The sequence below is a fragment of the Platalea leucorodia genome (assembly GCF_965183815.1).
Source record: "Platalea leucorodia genome assembly, chromosome: 2".
Classification (NCBI taxonomy): Eukaryota; Metazoa; Chordata; class Aves; order Pelecaniformes; family Threskiornithidae; genus Platalea; species Platalea leucorodia.
This window is the reverse complement of record NC_138824.1, coordinates 87353604-87368256: the sequence shown is the minus strand read 5'-3', so window position 1 is coordinate 87368256 and position 14653 is coordinate 87353604. Positions and strand designations below refer to the sequence as shown.

The 14653-nt window shown below is 45.9% G+C and overlaps 1 protein-coding gene across 1 annotated transcript; it reads right to left on the bottom strand.

The window, feature by feature from the left end:
* Positions 1 to 1794: 1794 nt before the first annotated feature.
* LOC309603039 (organic solute transporter subunit alpha-like) lies at positions 1795 to 11753 on the bottom strand (the record flags this gene model as incomplete). The annotated part of the gene is made up of 8 exons (XM_082337380.1): positions 1795 to 1982; positions 2466 to 2571; positions 3971 to 4117; positions 5110 to 5221; positions 8227 to 8385; positions 9940 to 10013; positions 10120 to 10271; positions 11675 to 11753. The coding sequence occupies 8 exons, from the start codon at positions 11751 to 11753 to the stop codon at positions 1795 to 1797; spliced, it is 1017 nt and encodes a 338-aa protein (XP_082193506.1).
* Between the last annotated feature and the right edge of the window lie 2900 nt (positions 11754 to 14653).

Sequence of the window (14653 nt, the reverse complement as noted above, 5' to 3'; positions counted from 1 at the left end):
CTACACTGATATAAAGCAACATTAGGAATATGCTAATAGCCATAATGTTAAAATACATTAAAATTTCCCATGTTAAAAATATGTTAGCTGATCCCAGTTAATTCTACTGACACACTCTAATGCAGAGTGAAAATTTGCACCTAAATTATTTTAAGGGAAAAGTGCAGATTCTCTCAGTCAATGAGTTCGAGAATCTGTATTAATTTCCCAGACTGCCTGCTTAGAAAAAAAAGAAATATAAAAATAATTTCAAATACTTAAAAAAAAAAATATTCAATTTTTCTACTATAATGCAATCCTTCAATTGTTAAAGAAAATATTATTTCTGACCTCAATCAGAAAGAAGAAAACATTTTGTTTAATTTAACGCCTTTTGCTACTTCCAGATGGTTCACTAGCTGTTGTCAGAATATTTCATTTTCCACCAACTCCCAAACTGAAAGTATTTTTTGAATTCCTCGTAAACTAAAAATAAAGACCCCCTATCTGCCTAGCTTTGTTCTGATGATAAGCTATATTTGATACAATATAGGTAAAAGATGTTATTAACGTATTTTCCAACACGAAACATTTTCCCAGCCTATATATGGAATAAGCATTCTTGCTGCATGGATTGGGTATTTACTTCTAGGGATCAGACTAGATGAGATAGACAAGTGCTAGTGCACAGCACTGCACCTCCCGCCCCAACAAACAAAATATTCGAATGCTTACTAAGCACAGTATCATTTTATAAATTATAGTGAGCTAAACCAAAGCAATTAGGTTCATCCAAGAACATCAGGATCATTTGCAAAAAGTAAAAACTGGTTTATGCGAAACAGAGAAATGGGTGTGAATTGAAAAGATCCTGTAACACTTGACGTCCTCCTGAACGCCGGGGCAGGCCAGATTTGGGGGGAAGAAGCTGGGGAGGTTTTTGACAGAGATTCCTTTCAGTAGCTCTTATCCCCACAGACACCTTTATCACAAGGATCCCGAGTATCATTATTCCCATTTTCCAAGCAGAGAACCAAAGCACCATGTACCATCACAGAGCAGTGGCAGAAGACATCTGAGACTCTAACTCCTACGTTCATTTTCCAGGCCAGTGACAGACAATCTGCCATCCCTAGGAAGAACATCTGCCAGTGACATATTTACAAACAGCAACTGTGTATTTACCAAGTTAGGACGTGAATTGCCAAGGAATGTAAAAAGTCTTGCCCTAAAGAGATCACCATTTATGTAGGTGGAGAGCCCAGACAGGTTTGGGGATTTCAGAACAAACATATGCAAAACTATTTACTGATCAGAATTAGCTACGGTGAGCTCATGGCATTGAGTGAGAGCTGATAAATTTTAATGGAGGAAGGATGGGAAAATGCCGTGTTAGACATATGACAGTAATCCAGGGTGAAATAAGATTTTTAAAAGTCAAGAGAGATGAACAAGAATGACTCTGGATTAACTCTAAATCATAGCCATTCTAATAGCTAAAAAATAAAAATAAAATAAAATCACATTGTGAGACAGTTTGGCTACCATCAAGTGCTAAATAACAGCATAAAATTACATGGTATGAAATCTTACTAAATTACATGGTATGAAAACCCCATGTATATATCACACCACGTATATATCACTGGAGAATAAACGGGGTTATCTTTCCACTAGTGGTCCTTTCAGTACTACAGCTCACAGGCATTTATGTCAGAAGTTGTTCCAACATGGACAGTGGCTATTTGTGGTGCAAGAATATACAGGCTCCTGAGCTGAGCTTCCAGCTCCTGCAGAATAGGAGCAGTGAGGCTTCTAAACCCTTGGCAATCCATCTTCACTAACCGCACCATTCTGGATAATCTTAGGAGTCTGCTTGTTGTCCCCAGCTCCTTCGGCAGTACATTCCAGAGGCTCTAGGTCATCGTATCTTCTCCGATAGACCACCCTTGAGATTAGGGTTATCAGAAACATTTCCATGATGAGGAGCTGATGGGTCATATCTGCCAAAAAAAGGGAGGCAGACAAAAGCCCCAAAAAGAGGGAAATGACTGTCACACACAAAGTGAATACCTGGCTTATTAATTTTCATCTGTGCAGAAGGAACAAACTCCACCATCCTGTCCCCATAACGGAGTGTCTCTCACACTCAGCAATAAAATCAGTTACAGAATTACAGTATTGCCCATCAATAAGCACACAATAAGTTATGCATTCAAAATGCAAGAGATTTAAGAGTAATTATGCATGTTGATTTCCTGTCCTCTCATCTCTGATTCCAACTCTTCTCATTATCAAGTTTTTCTCTGCGACTATGACAGCTATAAAGCTTTTGTTACTGTTTTTTAAGTAAAAGCTGAGATCCTCCAAAAGCTGCATGATCCCAGGAAGTTAGTATTTTGGGAAAACACCAGATACTGCAGTTAGCAATGCTGAACAGGCACCTTTATAAGTAAATGAAGAACATCCTTCCCAAAAGAACTTACAGGCTCCTCTTGCTGAAGAGGAGAGTGGTGGAGCACAGGGAATAACTCTTTGTATGGCCAAGATGTTGATAATAGCTGCCTGCAGGTGGTTCAGAATGACGATTAACTGCACCAGAAAGAGAAAACAGATGCCTTAGCTACCAGGAAAAGGTTTATAGTTCACACAACAATTCTGCTTTCATAACAGACCCTCTTTTGCCTCCTTTCTCCTTTCTTGCCCTCCCTCTCCTCCTGTCTACCAGCAGGCTGCCTGCCATTCTGCAGAATTCATCTTTAGGTCAGGGTGATACTGCTCTGAATGTGACTGCTAAATTAAACCTCTATTTGAACAGCTTTTCTTCTTAGCCTTTCATTTGGGAGGTGCAATATACGGACTCCCAGCTGGGATTTTAAACAATACTGAGCTCTGAATAATAGGTAACAATGTTTTAAAAACTTCCTGTTAAGCGAACTGATAAGCTTATGGTCTCCCTTAGTGGAGGAAGGACTCAAAGACCATTTTTTCTGTTGTCTCCTCTTTTTGCCACAGCAGGGAGATGTGGTGCTCCCCGAGTATTATGAGACTGGCTTCTTTGCCAGAAGGGATGAAGGACTCTTCGCAGCTTGGCTTCAGCAACAATCACTTACGCATCAAATTACCTGCTATTCGCTGAGCTAGGCCTTCGCTGCCTTGGAGATACCAAAGTGTCTCTCTGGCTGCTGGCGTAACTGCGTGAGTATAAACCCTCCCATTAATGCAGTTTGCCATCCTAAACCTGGATTCACCCTAATGCAGCTTTGCAGGTGTGACTATCCTGGTTATTGCATTTGTAAGTGCTTAATAATTTACTTAACAGAAACCTTAGTGCACCAGCCTTTCTCTATGTCCTGTTCAAGACGGATGCATATCCAAGGATTCTGCTGTATTTTCTTCAGGGTGATGTAGAAGAGGGTGGCCCTGTCCCTAGGCTTTTTCAATCTAACCTACCTAGTTCTATTCCTTACTATTTAATGATTCCCAGCCAGTATTTTCATTATTATCTAACTCTGAAGTGCAGAATGGCCAAGAAAAACATTGTCAAAACAGAACATTCTGACATGTTGAAACAGTTCAAACAACAGCCACCCACACAATGCTCCACATCCTCTCCTAGTTTTTAAAAATACACACCAGTATTTTAACATTGTGTTTCGGGATACTGCATCTACAACGCTTCCTTCAAGCCTCGCAGAAGGTGCTGTTTTGATCTCAGTTGCCTGAAGATGAATGGATTTTACGCGGCTTTCACATCTCCAGCACTCCTGAGAGACTAGAGGTAAACTGGCTCAAGCTGAAACTGAACAGCAGCCAAGGAGAGTGCTTCAAAGGGATGCAGCTTTAATCAGGTAAAAATATGCCTTCGCATAGTGCAATTAATGGGAAAAAAAATAATATAACTTTTCAACAAAGCACCAAGAACCAGAGAGACAGTGTTATATCAGCAGTTAAGAGAAATTCTTATCATCAGAAATATTACGCTTCTCACCTGATAAAGAGCAAACTTTGGGATGATCTTCTTACAGATGAGGAGAGTCCTAACTTGTTGAAACATGATTCCAACCGGCCACAGAGCAATAATGGTGAGGACACCAATGAAGCAGCTAATCCATATTGCAGCTCCTTTGGGAGATAACTGAGAAGCAAATCAAACAAGCGTACCTATAAAACTTTACAGTGTGTTTTACTATTTCCAGGAAGAAGCTGTGGACTGGATGATGACGTTAAAATGCTTGTTTCTATCTCCATAAAAGCTGATGGCAGCAGCAGTTGCTGGGGTTTGCAGGGGGAAACTGCACGGTACCAACTGGAGTGTTAGCACAGTGCTCTCACCCAGCAGGCACGGACAGGTAAATCTGTTCAGCCTGGGAAGGTAACAAGTGACACAACCCCTCAATCTGACCCCAGCAACACCCGGGAACGCTCAGCAGCTAGCTCATGAGAGCATATTCAGCATGACACCTCAGAGGCGTCATTTACTTGATACCATGAAACAACAAAAAAATGTATTACTTGTAATCTGAGTTATCCAAGAGGTGCAAAATTATTAGCAGATACAGACTTCTCCATCATCTTGCAGCTTACGTGGTACAAAGCAGAAGTACAGTACTATCTTTTCTACTTTGCACAGATATAAAAATCACCATCATTTGCAGAAAAACATAAAATTGGGCTTCCTGTTTACATGCCAGTACATACACTTGTTTCTTAAGGCTGTACCTTACAAAACACAGGGCAGGTATATCCCACAGGGCAACTCGCAGTCCTGCTATTCTAACCATACAAGCTAGGAAACATACTGGAGCATAATTACTTGGCAGTGATAGGTTAATGGTTGGACTCGATGATCTTAAGGGTCTTTTCCAACCTTGACGATTCTATGATTTTGTGATTCTATAATCTGATGCCCAGCGCACCCTGATGCCCAGTTTCTTTCCAAGAGAAGCCAGGAAATGGAGAGTCTGGGGGAAGGCAGAAATTACATGCTTCAGGGTCTCAAAAGAATCCAGTAAGGACTCACTCAGAAGTGCTCCCAGATTTCACGGTTTAGTTGTAGGCTAAGATACTAACATCAACCCTAAAACCTACGTATTTTGTGGACCATCTCTGATTAAAATATTTACTTACATTGTAAAGGGTGTAATTGCCATTGGTCCAAAGCACTATTGATAAAAACATGAGCACGGGTCGAAGGAAAGCAAACTGAAAGGTGCCCAGCTTCAGCCAAAAGAGGGTTCGCCTGGCCAAAAAAAAAAAAAATCACATAGGCCAAAATCTTATTAGCAACCTTAATAACATTTTTTGGATACTGTCAGCTGCAAAACTTTTCCACTCCTGTAGCATGTGGCTAAAATCTGGGGAGGAACAGCTTCAAGATTAGAAAACTTTTCCAATAAATCTTTCCAGTGTTTATTTAGTAAAGTCTCTACAAAAACAGTACTTTTCCTGTTCTGCAGCAATTACATACTAACCAAAGCTGGGCAAAACATGATGTCTTTCTCTGCCCCGAAGCTAACCAGAGAGCCAATAGCAGCATAACCGGTTTCTGAACAATAATGCCACTTGCTCTTGCCTTGCTGCCTTACTATTTCAGTTTTCTGATGAAATCGGGCAATTTAGCCTTCCTCCTCAGATGCTTCCTAGTCCTGTGGCAGATCAAGAAAGGGAATCATACAGACCTAGGTGAAAGGACTGGTAGTTTTTCAATGCATCATGAATACTACCACGTAAGCAGCTGGTTTTGCTCCTCTGTACTCTAGCAGGAGAAAGGAACTATCTTTTACTTGGCCAACTGCACAAGGCCAGCAGGACAGCTCAGGATTTCCTTACTTCTGTCAGTATAAACAGTGTCCAGAACGCAGCCCGTACACAGTAACCTGGCCTGACAGCATTAAAAAAGGCACCAGGAAAGGGGAAGATGCACTTGCTAACAGAGGACGTGGAAGCTGACTGACCTGAGCTCTCCTTCAGTCTTCACAGGACAAGCTGTGGCTGCTACGGCTGGCTCATGTTTTAGTCTAGCACAGTGTATTTCCCGTACTGTTCATGTTGTCTTCGCTGTAGCTCCTTGGGCCCTCGAGGCTGCCGTCGGAGATACCTCAGCAGACAACAGGCTGCCATTTAGTATGTTACAGGATATAGTCATGAACCAGGAATTACACAAATTGCTATATTAATATAGCTAATAACCACAGGGTTATGAACAGCACAAACACACGTGGAAGGGCCTACAACTGGCCAGCCATTTAGCGCGTGTGCCTTTTCAAGGATTTATTATTCCCAAAGGACTTCAAAGAATAATATGACAAACAGTGCAGTCACTGCTACACCAGGAGTTGTCTTCCTTGTTGACACAGGTCTATCTTTCTTAACCATCAGACCTCTTCTGCCACATCTCTCCCCACTGTATGGCTTGTTACTTTGCCTCATCAGTCTCCTATACCTTGTCAGCTTTCCCAGGAGTGCTTGATAGTATATGGCTTTTTAAAAGAACAAATCCCTCCCTGGGAGTAGCTCCCTGTTTCCCCAGAAGATACCTACAGGAGGAATATGAGACTGACCTTTCTCTAGTACAGCTTGCCCATATTTTTAAAAAATTGTGCGGTAATGGGAAAAGGCTAGAAGTCAGAAGCAGAGACAGCAGAGGGGTTTCCCAGTGCTACAGACGCGGAGAAGGAGCCTTAAGCCCTCTGCAGAGCAAAAAGCCTTTTTTTAAAACAGACAGCTGTCCTTCCTCCCAGCAGTAGTAGGCACTATCCAGCTCCTGAAAGGAGTTAATATTCGCTAATGTCACCCTGGGTAAGCTGTCACTGGACTGATCAATAGGAGGGCAGAGCAGAGGATCTTCTCCCAAGCTCTCAGCTACCACAACCTATACAGAGGGTGACAGACGTGGGACGAAAAACAAATATACTGGTGACACGCTAGATCTATAGCACAGCTCTGTCCCACGGCATTTCTTCAGCTCTGACTGCTGAAACGAGCCTGAACCAATGCCCATGAAAATGAGTAGGTGTCATTTAGAGCCATATCAGCAGTTGCTGATTTTACGTCATTGTATTACATCCATTTTTGGAGGTATATTTTTCAGTCAGTTTACTACCTATTCTTCTTGGTGCCCCCTCCATGTAAATAATTACTGTTATTCCATTAAAATAAAATGACAGAAAAAAAAAGTTTAAATTCTAATACTGAATGAGACAGTTTAAGGAAGAATTAGTACAATAAAAATTAAACATCACAAACCGCTATGCTGCGTTCCGTTTGCCGCTGTCATTTACCCAGACTATAAAGTCCTTAAGGTCCCTCTGACAATAATGACCAGGCCCTCATAGAGAAGTCTCTGTCTTGCACATTCAGTCCTTCAGCTTTTGCTTTTAATGAGAGAAACGTTCTCATACTCTGTGCCAGTAAGAAAGCCCTGGGAAATACGTGAGGCTTCCAGGCTGTGGAGCGGCGTGTAAATGACAGGGTGACGCTGGCCAGAGGAGGAGCCCCGCCAGGCAGTGGTCTAAGGAGCCAGGGTTTCTGTTACAGTATATTGGCTCCTGTAGGTGCAGCTCTCCGTCCTCACCCTACTTCTCAAAGGTGCTTTAATACTAAGTTTAATAGAAGAAAATATTGGCTTTTGTCTCACTAGACAATGCCATTTCGTTGAGATCAAAGCTTTCCAGGAATTGCATCTATTTTTTGTTCTAAAAATTATTTGAATCTGAAGTAGTTTTAAAGTCAAAATCAGAATGAAACATTTCAATTCCGCTGAAGTAAGAGAAATTTTCTTTCAAGACAGCCTCAATTTGACAATTCTGCTTGTGAAAAATACCCAATTTGGAGACATTCGTTCCCTTCTGGAATGAAAAGAAACCGAAATCTCAATTATTAGGTTTTCTAGAGTAGAAATCCCTCCTCCCACACACCACTGCTTACTGTAGAAATGGTTTCTTGAAAGAGAATGGGATTAGTTGGGGAGATACCACAGTGCTCAACATTACTACGAGTGGGAACACTGCACTGGGTTAAACTGAGAGAGCTCGTGCTCTCGACTCTTATGCGAAATTCTGTGTTATAAAAACAAAATAAATTAGTGGTGGTGTACAGCCCCAAAGTGACGGCACTGTTTAAAACAGACAGCTTGAGACTGACTTTCGGGAAGCAGGGAGGCCGTTTGCTGTAAGCCTGGCCTTGCCAAGTTGGCTGAATTCCAGCAGCCGTTTTCCAGCTGGGAGATCTTAAAGGGCAACTCACCTAGTGATGGGCACACGAGGGAGGCAAAGGCAGCAGCAGCAGCAGGGACCGGTGCTGATCTTGAAGCGATCATTTTCAAACCGCCTGAGGAGCAGCTTTTGACCTCCGCATTCTTTAATCATCATCATCAGGAACTTGTGGATAACTATGGCAAAAAATCTAGGAGAGGAAGAAAATGCCAGCTTGAACTTGCCTGTGCGTCTCTGGCATGCCAGTGCCGCCCTCTGTCCAGGGTTTTTACAGCTTGCGCTGCGCAATCAACAGAAATTCTAGCACTAGCTGTGAAAAACCTTCAGCTTTCCATCACCTTGGAGGACCAGAACTGTCCTAACATCACTGAAAGAGGAATAAGCTGAGCCACAGAATAGCTGTGGAATTTCACAAAGCTGCACTGGTGGCTGGTGGCAGAGTCAGTATTAAAGCACAGGTTTTTCTGACCCAAGTCGTTATGGACATACTTTTCTATCTGTTACCTAGTCCTGACTGGTCCAAACTTGTCACGAGTCCTATTTGTCCTTTAAAAAAAAAACACCGACAACCAACAACAACAAACATGGCTATGTTCATATATATATATATAGCTATCACTGCATGTGCTGCCCCAGTCAGGGTGTGGTTCCTCTGCAACCAAAGCTGATCCAAGCACTGGCTGCTGCAACCCCACCTCTCCCCCTCCTGCACCAGCTGCGCATTCTCAACCCTTCCCAGGAACTACAGATTGTGCAACCGCCCTTTCCTCCCTTTCCCAAACGGATTTAGGGAACTGATTCACTGAAATCCAACCCCACCAAATAAAAGAGGTCCTCTTCAGCTGCACTGCCTCCTTGAAGGAGTTTGTGGTGCAGCTGGAGACTGTGAGCGGTAGCGGATGCAAGGGAAGGGACAGGAACCTGCAGCTTGGGCGAGGGAGGAGGGGGGATTCAGATAGGCTTAAAGCGCCATAGGACTGGATCCTTGGAAATTTTTGGTAATGTGCACTACCTGCGCAAATTGCTGCATGCTCACCGTGTTCCCTGCTACTGTGTTTTCCCTCCTTTTTCACTCTACTCTCTTAGTAAATGCAATGCGACAAGGGGTGAGGCTATTCCTGAGAGTCTGTGATACTGTCCTGCAGTGGGTTCCAAAATCATCCCAAAATCCACTGTGGAGTGCCCACGGCGTCCCCCCACCTGGCTCTGCCTACCAGGGCTGTGCCATCACCTCCAGAAAGCAAGGACCACATTTCTCCATTCTTCTCTGTGCATGTCAGAGCTGTCATGCTCGTACAGAAAGCGCTTTTATCAGGACAACTGTGGAACATTTTTACATTGATATACTCATCGGAGGTTCACTTGCCACCATTAATAATAGACCTCCATGGCTCATCATTAGTAAAAGCACAGAGAAGTCACAGGTCAGAGTCTCATTCCACATGACACACAGAGAGAGGAAAGAAAGAGTACTGCTTCAAAGCTACTGTCAATCCGAGGGATCAATTACATGCAAGTCACAGATCTTTCATACTGAGGTTCCCACACTAGGGGACTGTAGCACTGGGAACTGCTTCAGCGTTTTCCACCTCCCAGAAAAGAGATGCCAAGACATTTCAACTCAAACCAAAAATTACTAAATTGTTAAATTTACAAAATGACTGTGTTTACCAAGAGCAGCAGATGTTTAAAGGGAAGAAATTCAGGGTTTGGGGCAATGTCTAGAAAAAAGCAGAATACTCACACTGCTGCTGTGAAATCTGTAAACATTGTTGAGCGAGGAATCCACATGCCAATGCATGAAGTAGTAGCGATCACCTACAGAGAAAGGGAGGAGGGTTGTACAAGGGCAGAGATAAAGCAGGTTCATGGGGATTTTCAGGGAAACCCTATTTTCAACATTCAATTTTATCTCTTTTCTTACCGGAGCTGCAGCATTAATCCAAATTATGATTGATCTTTTGGAGGAGGGGATTTTCCTGTAGATGTAGACCGCTTCCTCTATAAACACCAGATTGGCAATTAGTGTCATCAGGGTCAAGATTGCAAAGAGAAATCTCCCTGTTAGGTCAAGGCCTGCAGAGAGAGAAAAGAAAACAGACAGTTCTGATTTATTTCATAAGCATTCCAAACATTTAATGTAAAGACACCATCTCTGAGGGGCTTCTTAGTGAGACTTGCACTCATCCTTAGCTACACAGATAGACCACTGATTCCACAGGATGATTCAAATCCTTAACTTCATGTCTAAATCTTTCCAGGATCCACAGACAGCATATGGGAAGAATATGGCTCCGTGTTCTCAAAGCATTATGCAAAAGTCCCCTTCAGAAAGGTGGAGTTCCAGGACAAATGTCCTTCCATGAATGTAAATACATAACAGAATATAAATAAATACATAATATAAATAAATACAGTAAATACATATTCTGGGAACTCTTCCAGGCAGACTACAAGCAAAAATGTATTTACTCAGTATTAGTTCTTTGCTTCCATTTTATGTTCATAGGCATCTTTGTGCATAACTTCCTTAGGCATGCAAACTTTTTAGAGGCTTGGTGGAAGTTTGTGGGGCACACGAACAACGTAAGGATAAACCCCTGATATATCTAGCCTGAGATAAAACTTGATGCCTTCACCAAATTCTTTTTTACTTCTCCCTTGAAGCTGGCTATGGATATCAACATTTACCGACAGCTGATGGGTTTTATGTCTCCGTTGACACTGGGTATGGATATCAACTTTTACCCATGGCTGATGGTTGGGGTGTATTTTCTCCCAAGAAAGGTGCTTCTGGAGACAGAAGAAAGCACTGCAGAGGAGTTATGCTTAATTTGGGAGAAGTTCATGCTCACCACCGGTACTAACTCCCGCTGTGGCTGTTGCCTATCTGAAGGCACACCGAGCAGTGCCTGCAAAGGGGAGCCTCTGCCCCAGCCTCCTTACCCTACCCTGCTTCAAAAAACCCCAACACTTCCAGACGGCTGCAGGCGGAGCAGTCCCACACCTCAGCGGCCACCTCCCCACCTCAGATCTCACCACGGGGGAGCCCGAGACCAGGCGCGGGGCGCCGGGCTGGTGCAGTGCGGGGCTCGGCAGGTACCGGCAGGCACCAGCAGGCCCCGCCGGCCACCCTGTTCTCTCCCCCGCCAGCCGCATCTCTGGGCTGGGGGGGGCCGCCCCGTCCTCTTTCCCTTCCCCGAAGCCAGAGGCAGCTCGGCCCCTGCCAGGCGGAGGTCCGGCCGGGACGGGCGGCTGCCTGCCCCCGCCCGGGGGATTTCCTCGCCGGGGGGGAACGGCGGCGGGGCGGGCAGGGGCAGGGGCAGAGGCAGGGGCAGGGGCAGCCACCGCCATCTGCCGCGGGCGGGTGCGGAGGGCGGCGCGCGGCCGGGCAGCGGGCCGTTAACGGCCGGCCGGCGGGCAGCCCCCTCTCCCTCACGCCCCCGCCGGCCCCGGCCCGGGCGGGCGGCCGCACTTACTCTGGAGGAGCTCCTGCGAGTAGGGCGGCTCGCTGGCGCCGCAGGACGGGTGGAGGGTCCCGTTCGCCTCGCCCTCCATGGCGGCGCGGCCGCCGGCCCCCGCCGAGGTGGCCTGGCAGCGACGGGGGGACGGGCGGCAGCGGGGCGGCGGTGCCCGGTGCCCGCCCGCTGGTCCCTGGCGAGCGCGGGAGGCGCGATGCCCAGCCCGGCTGCTCGGGGCCGCCGCGGGGCGGTTAGCGATTAACCCGGGGCCGGGCGGGCGGCGCGCAGGGCCCGGCCTCCGCGCTGCTTCCTGGCGCCCCGCGGCCTCGGGCACCGGTGGGTGGACAGTGCCGAGCCCGGGGGGCAATGGCTCCCCGCGCCGGCTGCGGCGAGCCGCGTCCCGGCTGTTCGCGGCGTCTCTGCTCGGCCTCCGTGGAGGGGCGCTTGCGGGAGCCAGCGACCCCCCCGCGTCCCTTCTTTCGGAGGCCCGGGGTGTCGGGGCACCTGGAGCCGGGTCCCGCACGGGAGCGCAGGCTGCCAGCCGAGGAGGGATGGGGAATCGGCCGAGGAGCAGGGCGGATTGCCCAGTGCCACGTCCGCCTTCACCCCAGCCCTGGGCACTGCGCTCGCTGCAGGGGCCTGTGGAGGCAGAAAGTTGCGTGGTCAACATAGCAGACGTTCAAAGGACTTTCCATGGAGCCCTTCACCAAAGGCTTCCCGGTAATCTTGGCTGCAATGAGGTGAAAAGCAGCACCATCTTCTGTGCTGACTGAAGGAGAGCACGTCAAGGGTAGGAATACACCAAGGGACTCTCCACTTTACCACGCGTTTCACCTGCTGGAAGGATCCTTTCTGGAAGGATCTTTTCTGGAGCCTGTGCTATGCAACATATCCAGGTTGTTTCCAGGAAAAAGGAATGAATAATGAAATGATGGAGTTTGGTGACCCACCAAGTTGTTGTGGATAGCCAGTCTGAAAGCTGGCTGCAAGAAGCAGCAGAGGGATCGTTACAGCACCAGGTGACAAAACGGCAGGTGACACTCTGTATCAATAAACACCAAGTAGTGCTTGGGGGAAGAGGACAACGCTGACTACCGACACTAGGATTAGCTATTGCCACTCAGGAAAAAGATCTCGGGGCCACAATGGATAGTCCTCAGAAAGGCAGCTGAGGAATCAGCATGGAAGACAATGCAAAGGAATGTCAAGAATTAGTGGGTAAAGAATAGAAGACACAAAACAGCTAAAATGCATATGGAGGCCTCCCTTCATCAAGGTGGTACTCCAGGAACTTGAACGAATTGAGGGGAAGTGGGGAATTTAGGGACTGCAGGACACTCGTAGGCACCATGGGCCCTTGCGGTAAAACCTGCCATCCTGCAGTTTTCACAGGATTCCCGGAGGTTTTACGGGAAGGACAGGCTGGACACTGAAATGCTGCTAGCAAAACACAGGGATGCAGAGGAGAACTGAGCTGCTCAGCAGCTGAAGACCGGCAGGTGTTAGGAAAAGGCAGGTCCCTTCCAGTGTGGCGGGATTTGGGAGTGAGACAGATGAGGCTACTGACAGCCTGTTCTGCTGCTGTCAGGAAGGCTTGGTTGTAGACCAGAGCCATTTATTTTGAGTTCCCCTTGGCATTGCTCTCATTGTTTTCACTGCATTGAAAGGTGAAGAGGAGAGCTTTACAGTTACACTGGGAGGGATGCGACAGTAACTGACTGTTAGAATGTGGTATCGGCCCAGTCTTCACAGGCTGCCCGGGGCATCCTCCATCTAGCACATCTGCTGCTGCCCAGCTGCAGAAAGATGCAGGCAAAAATCTGAAACATCGTTCCAGCTTATATTCTATTTGGAAGTCTGTTTGCTCATCCTGAAGAAACAGTTGCTAGTAGAGGGGGAAAGAGCCTTAATACACCATGCTTTTTCTACCCAGTTGGCTTGATTTTTATCAAACTATTTGAAGGTGATTGCATATTCTGAAATGTGACCGAAAGCTCAAGTTAGGATTTGCTGAGATGGAAAGATGGCCCAAAGCCTTTGAAGGTCCTTCCTGAGCAGAGACAACAGGATTCCCATCTGCTGCTGTTTTAGTTGCCAGTTCCTTGCGTTCCCTGAAAGCTAAAAATAAGAATCGCTTTCCTATGAATCCTTTCTTTGAATGAGGCAGGTTTGTCAGTGCTTTTGTTAAAGAAATTCACACATTAAGTGTAGGAGTGACAAAACTTATGGCTATTTTACCATATTTGAAAGAAACCCAGAGTCTGCTTTGAGTTAAGAATTCCCTGAAGAATCCACAGGGTAACAATTTTGGATTTGACAGCCATATTTTAGTCACTCAGCAATACCAGTTTGGAACAAATAGACTGGACATGGCATTAGAGGACTTCCTGTCTCACGAGCCTCTAGAAAAGTAACAGGTTGAAGTTCAGAGGTTAAGGATTAATTCTCAGCTGCTGTTGTAGAGAGCCATCCTACTGTCTTCTGCTGGAGTTTCTTATGCAGAATAGAGTCTGAAAACAAAACCACGTATCTACTGTGATTTCTTCTTGTTAGAAACACCATTTGCCATCTTTGGGTCAAACATTAGATCCACTTCCTTAAAAGCTGCCATATGTCTGGTGGGAGCGTGCATCATCTCTTCCTCACATTCTGGGCTATTTCTTGGCAACAACATTTGCCTGACAGTCCTTAAACTGAATAAACCAAACTGAAGAACATGCCGTGACCCCTCAGCTACCATAGCTGGAGGTCTGCTGCTCTGCGTGCACTTTCTTAGCCCAGGCTCTTCAGCAGTGCCCCCTCCGCGCTGGCCTCTCAGCCAAATGCAGGGTGTCTACACCAACCGCAAACCCTTCAAATCACCAGCAGCATAAGTACATTTTCCTCCCAGCTCCACTATTTCAGTTTTTGCTTAACCTTTTAGTTTAATACATGATACTTGCCTCAAAAACACGTTCAGTAGTAGAAAAGTATTTATAAATGGATCACCTGTCCGTT